This window comes from Vulpes vulpes, chromosome 6, assembly GCF_048418805.1.
Source record: "Vulpes vulpes isolate BD-2025 chromosome 6, VulVul3, whole genome shotgun sequence".
NCBI lineage: Eukaryota > Metazoa > Chordata > Mammalia > Carnivora > Canidae > Vulpes > Vulpes vulpes.
The window spans coordinates 112,842,009-112,860,723 of NC_132785.1; the positions used below are offsets into that span (position 1 = coordinate 112,842,009).

At 37.2% G+C, this 18,715-nt stretch overlaps 1 protein-coding gene across 50 annotated transcripts in view; it reads left to right on the forward strand.

The window, feature by feature from the left end:
- Positions 1-12,029, forward strand: part of NRXN3 (neurexin 3) — a 1,525,926-nt gene extending 1,513,897 nt beyond the window's left edge. For 17 of the 50 annotated variants that reach the window (XM_072762116.1, XM_072762119.1, XM_072762124.1 and 14 more), the window contains one exon: positions 9,704-12,029. In XM_072762116.1, coding sequence (XP_072618217.1) covers positions 9,704-10,629 — 926 coding nt within the window. In that variant the 3' untranslated portion in view covers positions 10,630-12,029. Of the gene's footprint in view, positions 1-2,045; positions 2,315-9,703 lie in introns of those variants that run through there. The other 33 variants (XM_072762154.1, XM_072762155.1, XM_072762144.1 and 30 more) reach the window with 5 other exon arrangements.
- Positions 12,030-18,715: the final 6,686 nt, after the last annotated feature.

The window sequence follows — 18,715 nt, forward strand, 5'->3', positions numbered from 1 at the left end:
AGTGTCTTACCTTTGTGGTTTGCCTACCTGGGTTTCCGAGTCCTTGGTTGGACATTAATGTTCCCACAGGAATAAAGTATTGATTATAACTCTTAGGATCTCTTCCAGTAGAGGCTGAGGCCATTTCTAAAAACACACGTGCACGCATGCATGCACACACATACATTCACACTTATTCTCCTCCTCTCCCTCTCTTTTCCATTTTTCTCAATATAGATTGGACTGAACATTTGTTTCCCACGTGAAGACTGGTATAGTTTCCCCCAATGTCCTTGGAGTAAACCATGCTCATTTCCTGACTATCCTGTACTTTACAGATACTGACATTGTATCACTGTGTTCTTTGGAGTGGAGAGGGATTTTGCCCCATTACTAATCAATCAATCAATCTATCTATCTATCTATCTATCATCTATCTATCTATCTATCTATCATCTATCTATCTATCTATCTATCTATCATCTTATCATCTATCTGCTATTCCATTTATCAGGCTCATTTTATGAATACCTTATTGTCACTTATGGTACTCTGTCAATTTGACAAAACCACAGAAAACTCGTATGGAACAATGGAATTATAACCTCTCTATGACTTACAAAGTATGCCTTCCAAGTCTGTGAATGAATATGGGATAAGTTTTCTAGAGCAGAACCCATGAACCCATGTATATTTTTACCTCAGTTCTTGCCACTACAGGCTCTACAGGCCTCAACATGCATACACATGTGCACAACCCTTCCTTGTTGTAATTGGCAGGAAGCCTTGGGATGTCCTTTGCCCCTACTGGAAAGGCATGAAAAACTAAGTCCAGTACCTTCCTCCCACCCCCAAATCAGTTTTGTCTTCCTGACCTCTCCCCAACCCTAGCTTGCTGTTCTGTTTTTCTATTTTCCCTAAATGCAACTTACTTTAAGCATGTATTAATTTGATTACCATTCCTACAGTTAAAGGATAATAGAAGATTACCCATTTGTCAGTCTTAGCCACTTTCTTCTCTTTCAAATGTCTACTTATGACGTACATCCAGACTGCACGCCCTTTTTATTTTTTTTAAAGAAGCAAAACCAAAAAAAAAAAAAATTTAAGAAAATGCAAAATTTCTTTTTAAAGAAAATGCAAAATTTGTTTTCAATTTTGGCTATCACCAAAGGGGAATCAACAAGCCAGAACACGAAAAGCAAAAAAAAAAAAAAAAAAAAAAAAAAAAGTGTCCCCTGACTGCTCTGTCTGTGCCTCCTCAGCGTGTGCATCTGGTTGTTCATCTCTGAAAGTGTGTGAAATACTTTTTTTCTTTAAAAATTTTTTTTGTTCTTTTCTCCCTTTTTGTTTGGGAATTATTAAGTGCTTTTTGTATTATATCTATCTATATATATCAATATGTTTCTTTTAATTGCTAGATCTTTAACTTTAGATTTGGTTTTATCCAAAATTATGAGAAAAAAAAAAGAGTTATGAATTGTTTTCTGCAATTTTTCCCTACTCCCTCTTTAAATGTGGAACAACTTCAGCTGCAGTATCTCCACATCCACATCTTTGAAATTAGTGCCTTCTCTTTGGGAATCCCATGCACCATGGGTGGCAGGGGGAAAAATGGATGACGTCATTTAAACAGAACCATTGCTCTATAGGGAAGTGATTAGTTTCCCAGCAGGCGGGCTCCCTATAAGGTTTTGCCTTTCCATCAGCTCTGCAAGTCTCTAACCACCACCCTCAACTCTAGATGGGGCTGTGTGGCTGCCGGTGAAGTTGTTCAACTTGAATGCATAAATCTAGTCTCCTTGTTTTTGCTTTTAATCTTTTGATCATTATTAATAGTATTATTATTTTATGTATCTCGGCTACTTTTAGTAGGAAAAAAAGTTTAACTGTTTTTATTATTTGAAACTCTTTAATGAAAATGTAATGATTTTTGGAGTAATTGCATGTTGAAGAAGTTGCAGCTTAGGGTGTGTGAGATTGTGTTAGAGTTCTGTTCTTTATTTCTGTAGATGGGCATGTGTAGGCTCATTTGTTTTTGTATATTGCCCATCCCTTCCTTACAGCCAGAAGCTCTAATGCAGCTAGATCACTCCGTGCCGCCCTTACATGGACATGGCGACTCACTTACACATTCACCCCCATCATCTTCATCTCTTGTGTAGTACACTCATAAATACAACCCTCCCCTCTCTGCATCTTTCCTTCCCATTCCCCCCCTTCTTTAGCATTGTTCAAATATATGTGCTGTCATCCATCCCCTTAAATTAAAGAAATCTAAAACTTGTCAAAAAGACAAAAATATTTAAAAATTAAATATATATCTGAGAACCTATATTAGTGCAGAAGTTCATTCAAAATCCTCCAGATTCAAGATTTTTTTAAAGGCAAATTCTAAAAGTAAACAGGTTTTTTTTTTTTAAATTTTTTAAATCATTGCAATCAGAATTATTTTGAATTCAAAATCGATGCTCTCCTAAGCCCCTCAAAGTAAAACTTTGTTGAAGTGCAGATTTTTTTTTCTTTTCATGTTATGTGGTGTGGATGTATGTGTTGTTGCCTCCCTGTATCATCCTCTGTTGTAAATTATTATATTTGAAAAATTAGACATTTTGCTCAAAAGTTTTTTAAGAAATGACAACAAAAAAAGCAAGTTACAAGAATGTGGCAATTCTATTTGTCCAAGAGCATTCTTACACAACTTTCTTTTGTAAATTTTTCTTTCATGCCAAAAAACATGCGGGCAATTTGTTGATGTAAGTTGACTATAAATTAATACGGTATGCTTTTTTCACTTAAGTTATTTTATCTATATGGAAATAATGTCTTTCTTTGTTTTCCAAAAACAGCCTCTATTTTTTTATTTGCTTTTACTTTTTTTTTTTTTTCCTGTCATTATACTGTGAATGCCTTGTTGATGTTATTTGCTTTCCTTTCCTCTAGCTTACTTTGGCCTTGATGTTGGTTTTATTTTCTACTGTATGATTTTGAAATAGTATTAAATATTTTATTTTCTTTGTGTCTCTCTGCTTAATTTTCACTGTTGTGTTCTGTGCTGAATTGCTTCTAATGATCAATGTGAACTCTACAGTTGGTAGAAGGGGGTAAGTTGTTCTTACCATCCAAAGGAAGCCTAGCCTCTTTGCCTGAACCAACCTTAATGCCTTGAAAGTCATGGTAGGCTTTGCAGTGGGATATTAAATTGGTTATAGCCAATGGGAGGCCTGGGCACCCCCCAGAAGAAAATGAGTTACCTCCAAGTATTGTCATAATGCATCCTCATTTAATTCCTTAGAAAGCACTCAGGGAAATCAGTCTTATCATATTTTCCTTCAGCAAAGAGAAATTAAGATACTCTCAAGTGACTATGGTAGAGTTTGGTTATCCAGGATTATGCCACCACCATCACTGCCGACTACAAAATCAATTCTATAAAGAATGAAGGCATCGAGAGTCCCAGGTGTTCTGAGTATGTTCCTATCATAATGATGCCTTCCAATGTATAGAACTTACTACTGGTGAAAGCACACACATATACACAGAAGGTACACAATTCTCTCTCCCCTCTCCTTCCCTGACTCTTTCTCTCTCTGTTTCTCTCTATCTCTTTCTCTCTCCCCATCTTCTCTTTCTCTCTCCCTCTTCCTTGCCTCTCTCTCTAAATCTATCCCTCCTCCCCTTTTGCCTTTCTATTAATAGTTGCTACTTATTTCCTGGATTTAATCAAGTGAACTTTAGGAGGATCCTAAGGATTCTTCTACCAAGAAGCAACATGATATTTTCACATCTAAAGTTGTATTTAGGAAATCTTTCATGTAGGTAGGTACTGCCTTAGAGGTGAAAATATCCTTTGACTTTAAAGGTATTTGGATTAATGTTGCTTTATGCACTTTGGAAACATAAGATCAGTAAGAAGTGCTATACAGTTTTTAAATAAAGAGGTTGTTTCACTTTAATTTCATGCATTGTGTTATCTGAAACTGTTATAGAAATAATCAGATTGAATGGTGGTTAACAGACATGTTTGCAACCTAGCAGCTTTAATGAATGGGCTTCCTCTGCCTCAGTTCATGTGATTCTATATTGTTTCATGTGTTAGATGATATTTTGGGTTTAAAACCAAGAACTTACTAAATGGGGTGTTATTTTGTCTAATAGAATTGATTTTTGTGAGGAAGCTATCCATAGGTCAACTTAATAAAAGGTTAATTTTGTTTTAAAAAGATAAAAGCTCTTTGAAATCTTATAAGTCATTCTTCTAAGTCTGCATTTAAAATAACCTGAATCATCTAGATCCTATATTATTATACTTGTACCTTAGCATGAGGTTACTACGTTAAAAAATGGTCAGAAGAAAGTAATGAATGGTTTCAGTGTTTACAGACCCAAAATGTTAATAGAAATAATACTAGTAATTAGCATTTTTGAATAACACTGGGTTCTGTGCTAAATACTTAATATGCTTTACAATTAACATTAACATGTATTAAATGATTATTCACACTGGCGGTTTGAGATGGACTACGTTATTACTTCTATTTTACAAAAAGTTTAAGAATTTTTTGCCAAACTCCTAGGGCTAGTAAGCCACAGAGGTGTGATGCTAACCTGGAGTTTGAGTGACTCCAGAGGCAAAGCTCTTAACCAATAGGCAAATGAAAAATCCCACTGGACATTCCTTATTTTACAAGGTAAAATGATACCAAGTGTCTTTGTACCATCTTATTGGGCGTATGTTAGAAAATAGAACCTGAAGCTTTTCAGAATCAATTCCATTTCAGACAAACTAGGGAAAACATGTCCTACCTAAAGATTCGCATCTTATTAAAATGTAAGTGAAGCCCCTTTGAGACACTTGAGTTTTTCTGGAGTCTTCTCCCCAGGTACTTGCCATATTTGTCCATGGCTATTTTTTCTGAAGGTGGAGAAGAATTGCAAGCTTCAGGATATTTATGTGCTACAAGTACACACTGCTTTGGCACCAAACAACTAAATGAATATCATTCAACCACTAATTTAGAAGGGGGAAGGATGCTTTTTCTGTATTATGTGAATTTCTCAGCAGAGAATTAGAAAAAATGCAAATGAGAGGTAAAGGACCTAAATATACATAAAATAAATTCAAGGAATTGGAGAATGGCGTCCTCTCTCAGTCTGGCTCTTTAGTGTCATTGTTTTGGTATTTTTGTGACTTCTTAGACTCAAATATATCCAGAGAGGCAAAGGTTGGAGCCACATTGAAATTTTGTGCTGCTCTTGTTTTTTTTTTTTTTTTTTCAGATGACCTACTACATTCACCATTACCTGCAACATTCTCACAGTTCAGAAAAGTTCTATTAAATTTTTAATACACTGTCTTTTTCGATGGCAGAGAGCCCCTTTTGCTGGATATCAGCCCTAGACACATGAATTATATATCTATAAATACACTCATAAAGCAAAAAAGCAGGGCAGCCTTCAGGGCTAAAATAGACCTTTTATATCCCTAGTGATCTCTCTAGTTTAAAGAAAAGCACAACCCTGTCAAAAAGGGGTATATATTCCTGATTTAAAATGCTAACGTTAAGGAATAAAGATAGTTCTTATTCCGAGCCAAAGAAAAATTCTGGGGATGGAATAGGAAATTAGGGTGTTGATAGCCTGCAGGGTTTCTGCCTGTAGCCCCTTATGATTTTAGGCTTCTTGCGTTTGTGAATGCTTTTATAAGCCTAGACATCTGGTAGATCCCTGACTCCATAGTCTTTGGGCATTGAAAAAAAGTATCAGCTGCTGCTCTAGCATTTCTAAGGATAATCACTTTGGATTAAAACAAATAAACATAAAATCTTAAATAGCTTTCCACAATCTAAGTTATTTCTCTTAAGGATCTAATTTTGAGAGAAATGTACCCCTCATCTCAAAGGATGTGTGCCCTTGGACTCCCTAGGACACTATAAGCATCCTAAATCTTAAAGATGGGAGTTGATATTAAAATTGATTATACATGCCAACTCACACACACCTCTCCCAGGCACCTTGCATATTCTCCAAAATTTTCTTCAAAATTTTCTATCTAATTTTCACTGCAATTCCCATTCATAATAGTTTCCATATCCTAATTGACTTCCTTTTAAACTGAAGACATTCTTCCAATTTCTTGAGATACCAAGAAAGGGGGTTTGAGATGGACTATGATAATCCATGAAAGCTTTTCTCCCATGTCATTGATGAACCTACCACCAAAATTGGGGCTCACTTTCCCTGACAGGGGGCATCATTTATCATTTTTTATTACTGCTGCCAAGATTAATAACAAAACGGCAAAGCAAATTGAAGATTAGTAATCTGGGCAGATTCTTTGACTTCAACTCTGAAATAGCATACCCACCATTTTAATTTTAAAATAAGCTCTTCTCATTTCACTTAAGGGCTCACCAACCTTTTAGAAGCTCTTTATAAGTTGGCAAGCTTTAGGACTCTCTTTCCATTTCATTGTGAAAATGGTTTTACTCATTTTTTTTTCAATCCAAGAGAGATTAAAAGGTATTGAATTGAGAAGTGAACAGCAAACGAAAGTGGGGGCAATTCAACTGCAGAGTGAGCAATTTGTGGATTTTGTAGACTTTTTACAACAAAGACACTGCAGAAGTTTTAGCTAGGTTTGAAAAAAGAGGGAGGAAAAGGAGGCAAATTTAAGACTCCAGTTGGGTGTCACAGATGGTACACTAAAATTGCAAATGAATGCCACTCTGTAATCATGAAGGCAGTAATCTTAATCTCACTTAAAGGGACACCAGCACCCTACTTAACAATTTGCCTTTATATTTAAGTGTTCTGTACCAGGCTTTTGCCTTTTTGCAGATTGGTTATTCTTTGTCCTTTATCCCAGTTTCCTGTCTACTTAATATACGTGGAGTAGATTTTTATCATTGGAGCAGATGACTCTCAGGGCTTGTGCCAGAAAAGAATACACAAACTAAACCTTTATTCTAGGTGAGATGGGTTAAAAAAAAAATCCTGTCTTGTTCTCTGAAGGAAAATAAAGTCATCCCTGAGTAATCTCTAGAGGACCTTCAAACAAATTGCATTGGCCTTCTCTTCTCTTCTCACTGCTCTTCTCGTACCTAAGTACTTAAACACTGCTTTTTTTCATGGGTCACCTTAAATATAAAACTTGGGACCACCACCACCTCCTCCCCATGGAAGAATAAAGAGAAAAGTCAACTCAGGCTTAGTTTTAGGAACGACTTACCTTTAGGGAACTGTGCTTCAAATCCCACTTATAAAAGCTAGCAAAAGTTGTAAATTATACATTAAATATGTTGCAAGATATATGTATTATATATGTTCACAATGTAAAAAAAAAAAAAAAGTCATGCTGGTCCAGTAAAGCAAGTCTGAAGCTTGACAAAACTGCAAAGATCATTTCACTCAATAATTTGAAACTCTAAGCACTAGAAAAGCACTATGCTTGGGGTTAGGGCATAGCCCAAAATATCCTCTTGAAATGTTCAGAAGTGTTCATGTTTTATTTCTCTACATATGGTAACATTATCAGGTGGGACGAAGATGATTGTATGATCCCTTCCAAATGATACACATTATGTACATTATTGCCACCCTCCCCAACTCCATTTCTCTCTACATAACACAATGTTATTGGCTAGTTAACTGTGGAGTAAAGCTTCTGACATGAGTACAAAGGGTTCTTCTCAGGTGCTTTGAAGGTAGGCAACATCTTTTCTCTCAGGGGGCCATTCTCTCAGCTTACAGAAAGCTGAGCTGGGGAGTTCTCTTTTGTGAGTCAGTCTTTGTAGGACGAACCCAGAAAAACCATGTAAGCTCCAAGACTTGTCCACCTAGAACTTTGCAGTATTGAGTCACATGTCTGTCTTTGTCACCAATAAGGGGCACCAGGGCAAAAGTCACATCTGACTTTTCACACACTTTTGACTATATGATAGTAGATCTTCAAATACCAATCATCCCATCAGGGCACTTACTGTGGAGGGCAGAACTGACAAGAATATCATACCTGGCTGAATGCTTAATGACCCAGTTCAGAAGTAATATCATATTAGCAACTCAACTGTCTAACTGGGACAGGGAAACATCATACCATCCCTGCTAGAGGATTAAAAAAAAAAAAAAAGAAAGAAACAGCTGCATTGGAATAAATTCAAGAGGAGACATGAACTGTGACTTCTGGAGATTCCAGAGATTCTTTGTTTGAAAAATAACATTGTGAAGAGACAGAGAAGAGAACTTGATTATCTTGCTTGCATACATGAGTAATAAACGTGGCACTACAATTTGGTAATATCCACCATAGAATATTTATGGTACCCATGATTTACAAGGCACTGTGATTTACTGAACCATTCTGAACTTTCTTCCCTGACCTAGTCCACATGTTCAGAAGTGTGATAATTAAGGTCTATGGATAAACCAATTTATTTTTCCCACTGTAGATAGGAATTGCTGATTTTATTTTTCTTTAAAGATTTTATTTAAAAACAAAGATTTTATTTATTTATTTGAGGGAGAGACAGAGCAGGGAGGGGCAGTGAAGGAGGGGAAGAAGGACAAGTAGACTCCCTGCTGAGCTGAGCCAGGAATCCTTTGGGGCTCCCTCTCACAACCCTGAGATCATGACCTGAGCCAAAATAAAGAGTGAGATGGTTAACTGAGCCATCCAGGCACCCCAGGAATCTCTGATTTTAAAATCTCAGTTTGCGGGCACCTGGGTGGCTCAGTGGTTGAGCATCTATCTGCCTATGGCTCAGTTCGTGATCCTAGGGTCCCGTGATCAGTTCCTGCATCAGGCTCCCCACAGGGAGCCTGCTTCTCCCTCTGCCTATGTCTCTGCCTCTCTCTCTCTCTGTGTCTCTCATGAATAAATAAATAAAGATCTAAAAAAAAAAAAGCCACCTCCGTTTGCTATCTCTACATTTCTGAGTCTAAGTTTTCCATAAAGCATGGATACCTAGTCTGAGTATTTTTAAAATTTAGTGTCCAACTCAGCATATATTGCATATAGCATAAAAGCAATGCATAAACATGAGATCAATGCAAGGCCAGTTGTCACTTAATAGATGAGAATTTCTGGAAAGGCACAAAAAGGGTTAGATGAACCTTTTTAACCTTTCCTGAGTTCCCCTCACTTAGCATATAGTAAATGAAGACTGAACTTGATAAATGTTAAATAAAAGGTAATAGCTTAAAATGCTAAAGACAAGGTCTCTTATGTTTACTGATCTTGATCTCTGTAACATGGAGAATGCATCATGGTCATCCTCATGGGAGCAAGTAAGTAGAAATCCAAGAAGGCAACAAAGAAATGGTAGGGCTCACAGATTAATCACATGCATGAGTACATGTACACACACACACACACACACACACACAATTTTGATAGCCAGTTTTTACAACAGTAACATGGAATGTCATTATCTCATAAGCAGATCCTGGAAACAGCCTACTTGAATTCTATCTAAATAATTACTTGGGAGTATCTTTAAAAACCTAAGGATTTCCGATTTTGGTGGCAAGAGGCATATAATGGGCTCTAAATCAGTTTAGGATGGTTAGGCTGCAACAAGAAAGGATCCATGTGCGGACCCGGGTTACTTTATTATAATTTCTGATGCCTAAAACATGAGGTGCAGTCACTGAGAAAATGACTATGAATTGTCTCTGTCTACAAAAATACTAATTCTGTTTTTCTTTTTCTTTTCAATCCCAGGAGGTGAATTAGTTATCCCTCTTCTTGTAGAAGACCCTTTAGCTACCCCTCCTATTGCTACTCGTGCACCTTCCATTACACTCCCCCCTACCTTTCGCCCCCTCCTCACCATTATTGAGACCACCAAAGATTCCCTGTCCATGACCTCTGAGGCGGGGTTACCTTGCTTGTCGGACCAAGGCAGCGATGGTTGTGATGATGATGGCTTGGTGATATCTGGGTATGGCTCAGGGGAAACCTTTGACTCTAACCTGCCCCCTACTGATGATGAAGATTTTTACACCACCTTCTCCTTGGTAACAGATAAGAGTCTTTCCACTTCAATCTTCGAAGGTGGCTACAAAGCACATGCGCCCAAGTGGGAATCCAAGGACTTTAGACCTAACAAAGTCTCCGAAACTAGTAGGACTACTACCACATCTTTGTCCCCTGAGCTGATCCGCTTCACAGCTTCCTCCTCGTCTGGGATGGTGCCCAAATTGCCAGCTGGCAAAATGAATAACCGTGATCTCAAACCCCAGCCTGATCTAGTCTTGCTTCCGTTGCCCACTGCCTATGAGCTAGACAGCACCAAACTGAAGAGCCCACTAATTACTTCCCCCATGTTCCGTAATGTGCCCACAGCAAACCCCACGGAGCCGGGAGTCAGACGGGTTCCGGGGGCCTCAGAGGTGATCCGGGAGTCGAGCAGTACAACAGGGATGGTCGTCGGCATTGTGGCTGCTGCTGCCCTCTGCATCTTGATCCTCCTGTACGCGATGTACAAGTACAGGAACAGGGACGAGGGGTCCTATCAAGTGGACGAGACGCGGAACTACATCAGCAACTCGGCCCAGAGCAACGGCACGCTCATCAAGGAGAAGCAGCAGAGCTCGAAGAGCGGCCACAAGAAGCAGAAAAACAAGGACAAGGAGTATTATGTGTAAAAAACAAAAAAAAAAACAAAAAACAAAAAACAAACAAAAAAAAAGAACACGACACCGCTAACAATCATGCGAGTTTGTGACACAGAATTATTTATATGTGAATCTATTACACGCGCTTGGAAAAGGAGATGCCACAGGTGTCAGAACTGTCATCACTACGAGATGGGGTGTACCAGGACTACGGTGGGGAAAAACCATCTTTAAGAGGACACGCGCGCGCACGCACAAAGATGTACCTACCTGTAGAGTTCAGCTACGGCTGCTTTGACTTCAGTCATCGCTCGGAGACAGGACATTCTCTCTGCCCTGCTGTATCATAAAGCACACACTTTGCGCTCTGGAGCAAGCAGTTGGCTCCCCCACTTTCGCGGACTTGGAAGCTTCCTTCTCTTGAGGACTTTTCACCCAAGGTAGAAGACTTCATGGCTTACTTGTCCCATAACTCCAAGTGAGTCTGTAATGATCTTTGTGAAGCTTGACTGTAACAATGTTCTCTCTCTCTTTTATTTTTTTTTCCTTTTTTTTCTTTTGGTTTAATTATGTAAAAAACAAAAAAACAAAAAAAAATTTAAAAAAAATTAAAAACAACCAAAAAAAAAACCCACCCTTATCTGGTTTTGGCCAGTGTACATGTAACTTTTCAAGATCTGAGGGGAAAAAAAATGGCTTTTGGGTTTTTGTTTATTTTTTTGAGAATGACTGGACATAATGAAGAAGAAAAAACAAACAAACAAAAAACTCAGAAAATGAAAGTAAGAGAGACTATTGCCATATGAACTCAAAAAGCTACCATGGTGTTCACTCTACATATCAGGTTGTGGTATTTCTAGAATCTGTTGTTTGTTTCCTATACGATGCTTTGCTGAACACATAGCAAAATCACATGATGGATGATAGCATTGATTTGAAAAGTTGGTCCCTCAGGATCTAATTTCAGAATTTGCCACCCAAACCCTGAACAGATGGGTTTAGGGCTGGTTATATCAGAGCTATTGGCTTTACTTAACAATATTGTTCCTGTTCATTAGCCCAGCCAAATTGTGGTGAAGGAGAAAGCCCCACAAACTAAAACACAGCCTTTCCTAGGGAAGGTGAAGAGGGGGTGGGCTGGATCTGTGACTGATTGAAATGCATGTAAATGTAAAAGACAAGACAATACTGTAAGTCTGTTAAAGAATCAAAACAGACAGTAGGGGAGTTCAACGTGTGATGGAACCACAAAAGGTCACACAAGCCAAACACGGCATGACAGAGTGCAAAATACATAGTTCTTCCCCCGCCCCCAACATGATGTTTTTCATAGTGGTTTAATTTTGTAGCCTGACACTTATGGATAACTCTGTCCTTCCATTTGCTCACATCTCCCTTCACCCATCTTTTCTAAAAACAAATAAATAAATAATAAATGAATAAAGCTGCTGTGACACACAAAAAAAAAGGAATTTAATAGTATAATATATATATAAATAAATATATATACAGATATATTTATCATGGTATGTTTGATGGGATGACTGAAACAGGAAAACTGTTAAAGTCTTGAAGTGGAATGAGAATGTTGTTTTAAAAGAAAATAACAAAACAACAAAAAAGTAAACCTTAAAATGTGAAGAAAGTGTGAGTTTTAGTTTTGTCACAGTTAACTGTGTCAAAGAGAATAAACAATCTTCTCAGATTTTGTTTACATATTTTACTACATTTTTGCTGGTATAATTCCTTAGCCACCTATGTACATACTGCTTTAAGAACTGTTCTTTCCTTTATATTGGTTTGTTTCTGTTTGTTGGGTTTATATTCCAGTTGTCTGTCTTTTCTTTTTGAAAAGAGGAAACAATGTACAGAATAACTAACTGGTTGTGTGGCCATAGCGATCCAAAAAGCAAGAGACAAAGCAAGACAAATATTCACACAAAAATGAAGTACGTCTTCGGGAGGGTCCGATATATACAATTTCTTTTGTACAGATGAAAACCAATCAGCTGTTTAGATTTAGAAATCTACTCTTGCTGGTCTTTGTAAGTTGCATGAATATTTGAGAAATATCTTAAAACACGAGGCAAAAAGCGCAATCTAAACGATGGTAGCCTTTACTAATGTGTATGGAAAGGTGTTCCTCATTACCTGATATTTAAATGTGTTACAATTTTTGGATTTTTTTTTGTTGTTGTCATTAAAAAAGACAGGATTATAAAGAGATATCAAAGCACGATTTTAGATAACTTACATGGCCCAACCTATATGAAGTTGATTATATCTCGATGTCTGTAAAAGATTGCTGTTTTTGGAGTCTTGAGGTCTTGTGAACTGATTTCCTGCTTTCTTTCTTTACATTTTTTTTTATTTGAGTAAAAATACATTTGTTATATTCCTTTTAGTGTAAGTTTCTATTTGGACAATTTTATGGGAACATGTGCATTCTGTATGTGAGCTTCTATCATATTCCTGTTGTTTTATGAGCAGACTCTTAAGGAATTTATTTTATGATGTTGTGAAGTTACTGCTTTTTTCTTTTTCCTTTCTCTTTTATTTCATATTTGCATTTTCGTTCAAGGATATGCTTAGCAATAAAATGTTCTTCCCAAAACCTTGTATGATGATGCATTGTTATTTTCTAAACACTTGGTAAAAGATCTTGCACTGGAGCTAAACATGTCCTATCTTATTAAAAGCCACGTAAGCTAGGACCAGGTGAAATAAAATATTCTAACCAGTTACTAGTTACTTATATAAACTTATCAAAAGTGGCATATTTATGGGCTAAACAAGTATTGTCTGTCAACTGAGGCATTGTTATTTAGATTGCTATGATAAGGTAAGCAGGAGGTAAAACATTTCTGAACAGGTAAGACGACAGAACCATTGCATTCTGGGAAAGATTATTGGATACTATATATCTTTTTAAATGTTTGATAACTTTTAAGTATTTGCTGCAAGTCACCAAACTTTGAACCTTTTTCTAGAACCTTGTTTGTATAATGCCTTAAATCCTGGAAAGCTTTAGATGCCTTCTCTCCAAGTTTCCTGGCATATTGAATTAAAAAACAAACAAACAAAAAAAAGAAAGTCCTACTAAATCCAAAAGCAAAATATAAATGAATGCTTACATTTTAACAACTTCTTCTGGATTTTCGTATTATAAAATTCTGCAAACATTCATTACTGTTGGCACCTTCCTCATATATCAGGTGTCCTTGATTTGCTGGCTCCCTACGCACATGGTTACTTTGCCAATTGGATAATCCATCATGATATTCTACATTTTTCACCATGATCCTGACATGTCAGTTAACTGAACTGGTGTACATTATCCATAGATAGGTTATCAGTTCTCAAAGAGAAAAGCAAATTTAGTTAACCTTGTTCCTTCAGATTTCATCAGTGGAATGGTTATGCTATTGGCTCTCATGCGAATGGAAAAAAAAAAAAAGGCTCAATAATGTCCAACTATGGGAAGTTCCTTTTTTTGCCGCCTGTCTCAGATAATTTGTGTAAATTAAAGCAATCATTGATCAATCCCCATAACGTGCCAGATACCATGTTAAGTGTTTTGGATCTGTATAGTGCCTTTATCCCTGAGTGGTAGATAGTATTTTCCTCATCTTAAAGATGAAGAAACAAAGACACAAAGAGCGTAATGACAACTTAGCAAATACATTTCTAATCATGTTAGAAGTCAGGCCTTGCTGTCATGGAGGTCAGAGGGATGTCATGGATTGGGTAGAGTCACTGAGACCAAACAGGGTGGGGTTGGAACCCCACCCAGCCAGACTCTCACCATATATAGGCAAATTCACAGTCTCTGAAATTTGGCTTCCTTACATGCATACATACATACATACATACATGACACCTCAATGACCTTGCCTTGCAAGATAGTTTGGGGGAAAAAGTGAAATAAAGTGTTTTAATTGGATTGGTACAGAGTAAGTGCTCAAAGCAGTTATGCTCCTTTACTTTGGGTCCTCTGCTATTCTGTATACAATAGCTGCCTTCTAGAATTAGAGATCCTGCACTAAATTCTATGCAATAAAAATATTCAATTGTTGTCAGTGTTGACAAGTCACAACTTGTTGTAATAACAAAACTAATCTTTTTCTAGTCCTGTACTTTGATTGTGGGCATGACTGCAGCTAGTAAATATGTGGCATTGAAATATGGTAGCATACATCTGTCTGAGAGCAAATGGCCAGAAGTTGGGGTATGTAGCGGGAGTCTAGATTTGAGAAATTTGCCAAAGAAATTGAGAAATTTGAGAAATTTCCAAATAATGGTTATGTAGCAGGTTTCATCAAGATCTAAGTGGCATTTGCTCAGAAGTATTGGTTAAAGTTCATCAGCAGAAATCCTTTTACATGATCTTTCCATGAGGAAGTGTTGAGACTACATCATCTCTTTCCCATGTGTTTAACTTTGGCTATCTGGAAAGTTGGAATCTGAAGCTTAGTTAAGATCTTGGATCTGAATCCTTAGTCTATCCTTTACTAGCTGTGAAACTTTGAGTAAGGTGTACAGTGACTCTAGCCTCATCTGTTAAATTGAATGATATTGTCTTCCTCTTAGTGCTATTCTATATGAGCTGATATAAGTATGAATATAAGTGCCTGGTTATAAACAGAGTGTCTGGCCTGTGGCCCTCAAACAATAATGGCTAATATTGCCTTGGATATTGGGTATTATCCTAGAAAAAAGAAGCCAAACTTCCTTCTAAAAATTTAGAAAGGATACATATTGGAGAGCCCCAGAGCAATCACTTTACTCTGTCATCTAAAATCATAATCATAATAGTTGGGACTCCTGGGTGGCTCAGTTGTTGAGCATCTGCCTTCAGCTCAGGGCATGATCCCAGATTCCGGGATCAATCAACTCCTTCAGAGTAGGGTGCATGAGAAAAATTCAAATGGTAGCCTGTTCCATCCCTCATAGGACAGTCTTGCATCCCTTCCAAATTAGAGTTATCATTGCCTTAGACACCCTTTCAAAACTCTATATTGGCTAGTATATAGTCCAAAAACCACTTTAAGCAATTACTCTTTTGATAATTCAACCAACACTTGCTGAGCACTTCTGTGCCATCCAATCTACTATTGGCTTTTGTTACTTTGTTTCAATGAAGGCAGATAATGGATATAGGCCTTTTGTCTGGTATAGAGCCCAGAAGGCCAAAGTTCTCTTCACCTTATTCAAGTTGAAGTTTGATCTTTCTCCAAAGATATTCAAGCCCTGTACTTGTCCCAGTTCAATTAAAATATTGATGATTCTGTTTGAAATTGGTTTATTAATGTATTTGTTGGACATTGACTAAATGATTACTACATCTTAAATTGAGAGATTTAAGAATGAGTTTACAACATACTAAAGGAATACAAATAATGATACTACAGTGACTACAAATTAGCTGTCAAAAAAGTACAAACTATATTCTTTGGGGGGATTCAGAAGAAATTACATAAGTGAGGGCTTCAGAGCAGAGGTGATTCATTAGATAAAACTTGAAAAAACTGATAAGCAGAGCTTATCAGGGCTATATGTCATTCCAAGCAAAGCACTGAAATGGAAGCAAGTAAGATCAAAACCATAATTTGGATGGATCACAGATTGTGTAGAAAGTGGATTATGGATATATGGCTCAGAAGTTTTTTGGAATTTTGTCAATGAAAGGAAAGAATAATAGGAGAATATTGAGAGGTTCTCGAGGTCAAGGGCTAGTTTGTCATTGAGTTCAGAGAACACAGGCATGTTTGAAGAGAAAGGTAATAACTGACACATTCTAGATAAGGTAAAGGATGATTTGAGAGATGAAGTTTGCATATAGAGATGTTTCTCTGAACAAAGCAAGGGAAGCATATTCTTCTGATACAAGAAAGTAGAGAGTGGGATAAACAAAACTGACATATTGCAGTGGAGGTAACAGAAGTTGAGGCAGCTATGGACAGCCTCAATGTTCAGGATAAGGGAAAAGTCACTCAACTAACAGGGAAAATATGAGCACATGGCAGAAGTCTGTTGATAACCCTATTAAGAAGACAACTAATAAAAGTATCAGTAAGAGGTCAATTGTCATTATCTGGCATTAAAAGTAATACTCTATATTTTTGCTACATTTTAAAAATTTCCTGACCTGAAGTCTAATCTCGTGTTTCCAAATTTAGAGTTCTTTCAATTATATAATGCTTACTCTAGAGAAGAAAGCCATTTTATACTTTTTTCCTGGAATCATTTCGAGTGAAAGCTAAGGAAGAGGATGATAAGATGCTGCATGTAACCTACCTGGGCTGCCAAAACAAAATATTGTAAGCTGGGTGGCTTCACCAACAGAAATTTATCTCTCACTGTTCTGGAGACTGGGAGTCCCAGATCAAGATCTGGTAGGATTTGTTTTCTTATGAGGGTTTTCTTGGCTTGTAGACGGTAGCCTTCTAAATCTGTCCTTTTGTCTATGCATGTGCTGAAAGGAGGTGGGGGAGAAAGAGATCTTCCTATCTTTCTCTTCTTATAAGCCACAGTCCTGTTGAATCAGGATCCTACCCTTATGACCTCATTTAACCTTACCTCCTAAAGATCCTTTCTCCAAATACAGTCATATGGCGGGTAGTGTTTCAACATGTGAATTTGAAGGAACACAATTCAGTCCATCACAGATGTATACAGTGTTAGGAATTAGTAGGGTGAAAATTTCAAGAGCCCCAAAGAGTAAAGGAATCCAAAGCAATTAATCCTAGCCTTGTTGGAATACCTGCATGGGCAAAGTAAAAACACAGATAAATCCATGAGACACTAAATCACAGAGTAGGAAAAAGTCAAAGGAATAGGTGCCAGGATTTGAAGCAGTGTCAGGTAGTATAAGAGAGAGGCCATAGCAGACAGGAAAAGCTAAAGAGAACTAAGATTTAGATTTGGAGGTATGTTAAGTGAGTAGTGTGAGATTCAAGAGGCTGTGAACTTTTGCAGTGGTTAGGTCCATGGGTTCTCCAGTCAGAATTCCATGGCTTGTATTCTGGTGCGATAACTTGAGATAAATTTTTTGGTCTGCCTAAGACTCAGGTTTCATATCCATAAAAGGAAATTATAATCACCTGTCTTGTAGGTTTGTCAGGAAAAATTGACTGAAATAATTCATGTAAAATGCTTAACTTATGCCTGGCACACAATAAACCTAAGTAAATGTTGGTCATTCTTACAGTTTGGCCGTGTTACCTGACTCATGCAGGATCAAAATTAGCTTCTGCCTGCATGGCTATTCAGTGCCAAAAAAAAAAAAAAAAAAAAAAGGCATAAAATAATAGAAACTAGGCAATCACTTCCCTAAGCCTTTCATTTTCCAAGGAAATACAAAATTCAGTTGCCTGCTCATTAGCAAAGTTTTCCTTCACTGCCACAAGTTCTCTGCTTCCAGGCTCTAGCTTGGATCATGCCCTTGCCAGCTCACACTGAGATTTCCACTTCTCTCCTGCGTTTCTAGCTCCAGTTTCCTGTGGCAGCTCATCAATCAAACACTGAGAAGCCAAGAGACCTTCAAGAAACCTTGTACCCTGTTATTGATATGCATTATTTTGCTTTTTTAAATTTAATCTGGCTTCTCATTGTGATCAAGAGAATAGTATAATAAACCCTCATTTATCTATCATCTGACTTCAAGCAGTATTAATATTTTGCTGTTCTTGTTTTATCTATGCCCATCTTCCCATGAAAAAAAAAAAAAAGTCTTTTAATACTACACAGTGGTAAAACAAACAAAAAAGAGCATTGAAAGAGTAGTTATTATTGGGTCTCTTGACCTGAAACTCGTTCGTAATCAATGTGTTTCAGAGTAACTAACCTAGCATTCTTTCTGATGGAAAATTAATGGCATGATTCCAGTTCTTCATTCAATGACAACATAAAAGAGCAGATTAACTGCTAAGTAGACTCTTCATTGTTTAATGAGATTGCTGAAAAACTGAAAGGATTTTTCAGCTTGTGCATACTTCAACTGTGCTCAATCACTTTTTGAAATAAATAAAAATGTCTATAGATTATATGCAGCTGCTCTACCTTTTATGAAATATGACCATCTTGGAACAGAATCTATGTTTTCCTTCAAGCGAGT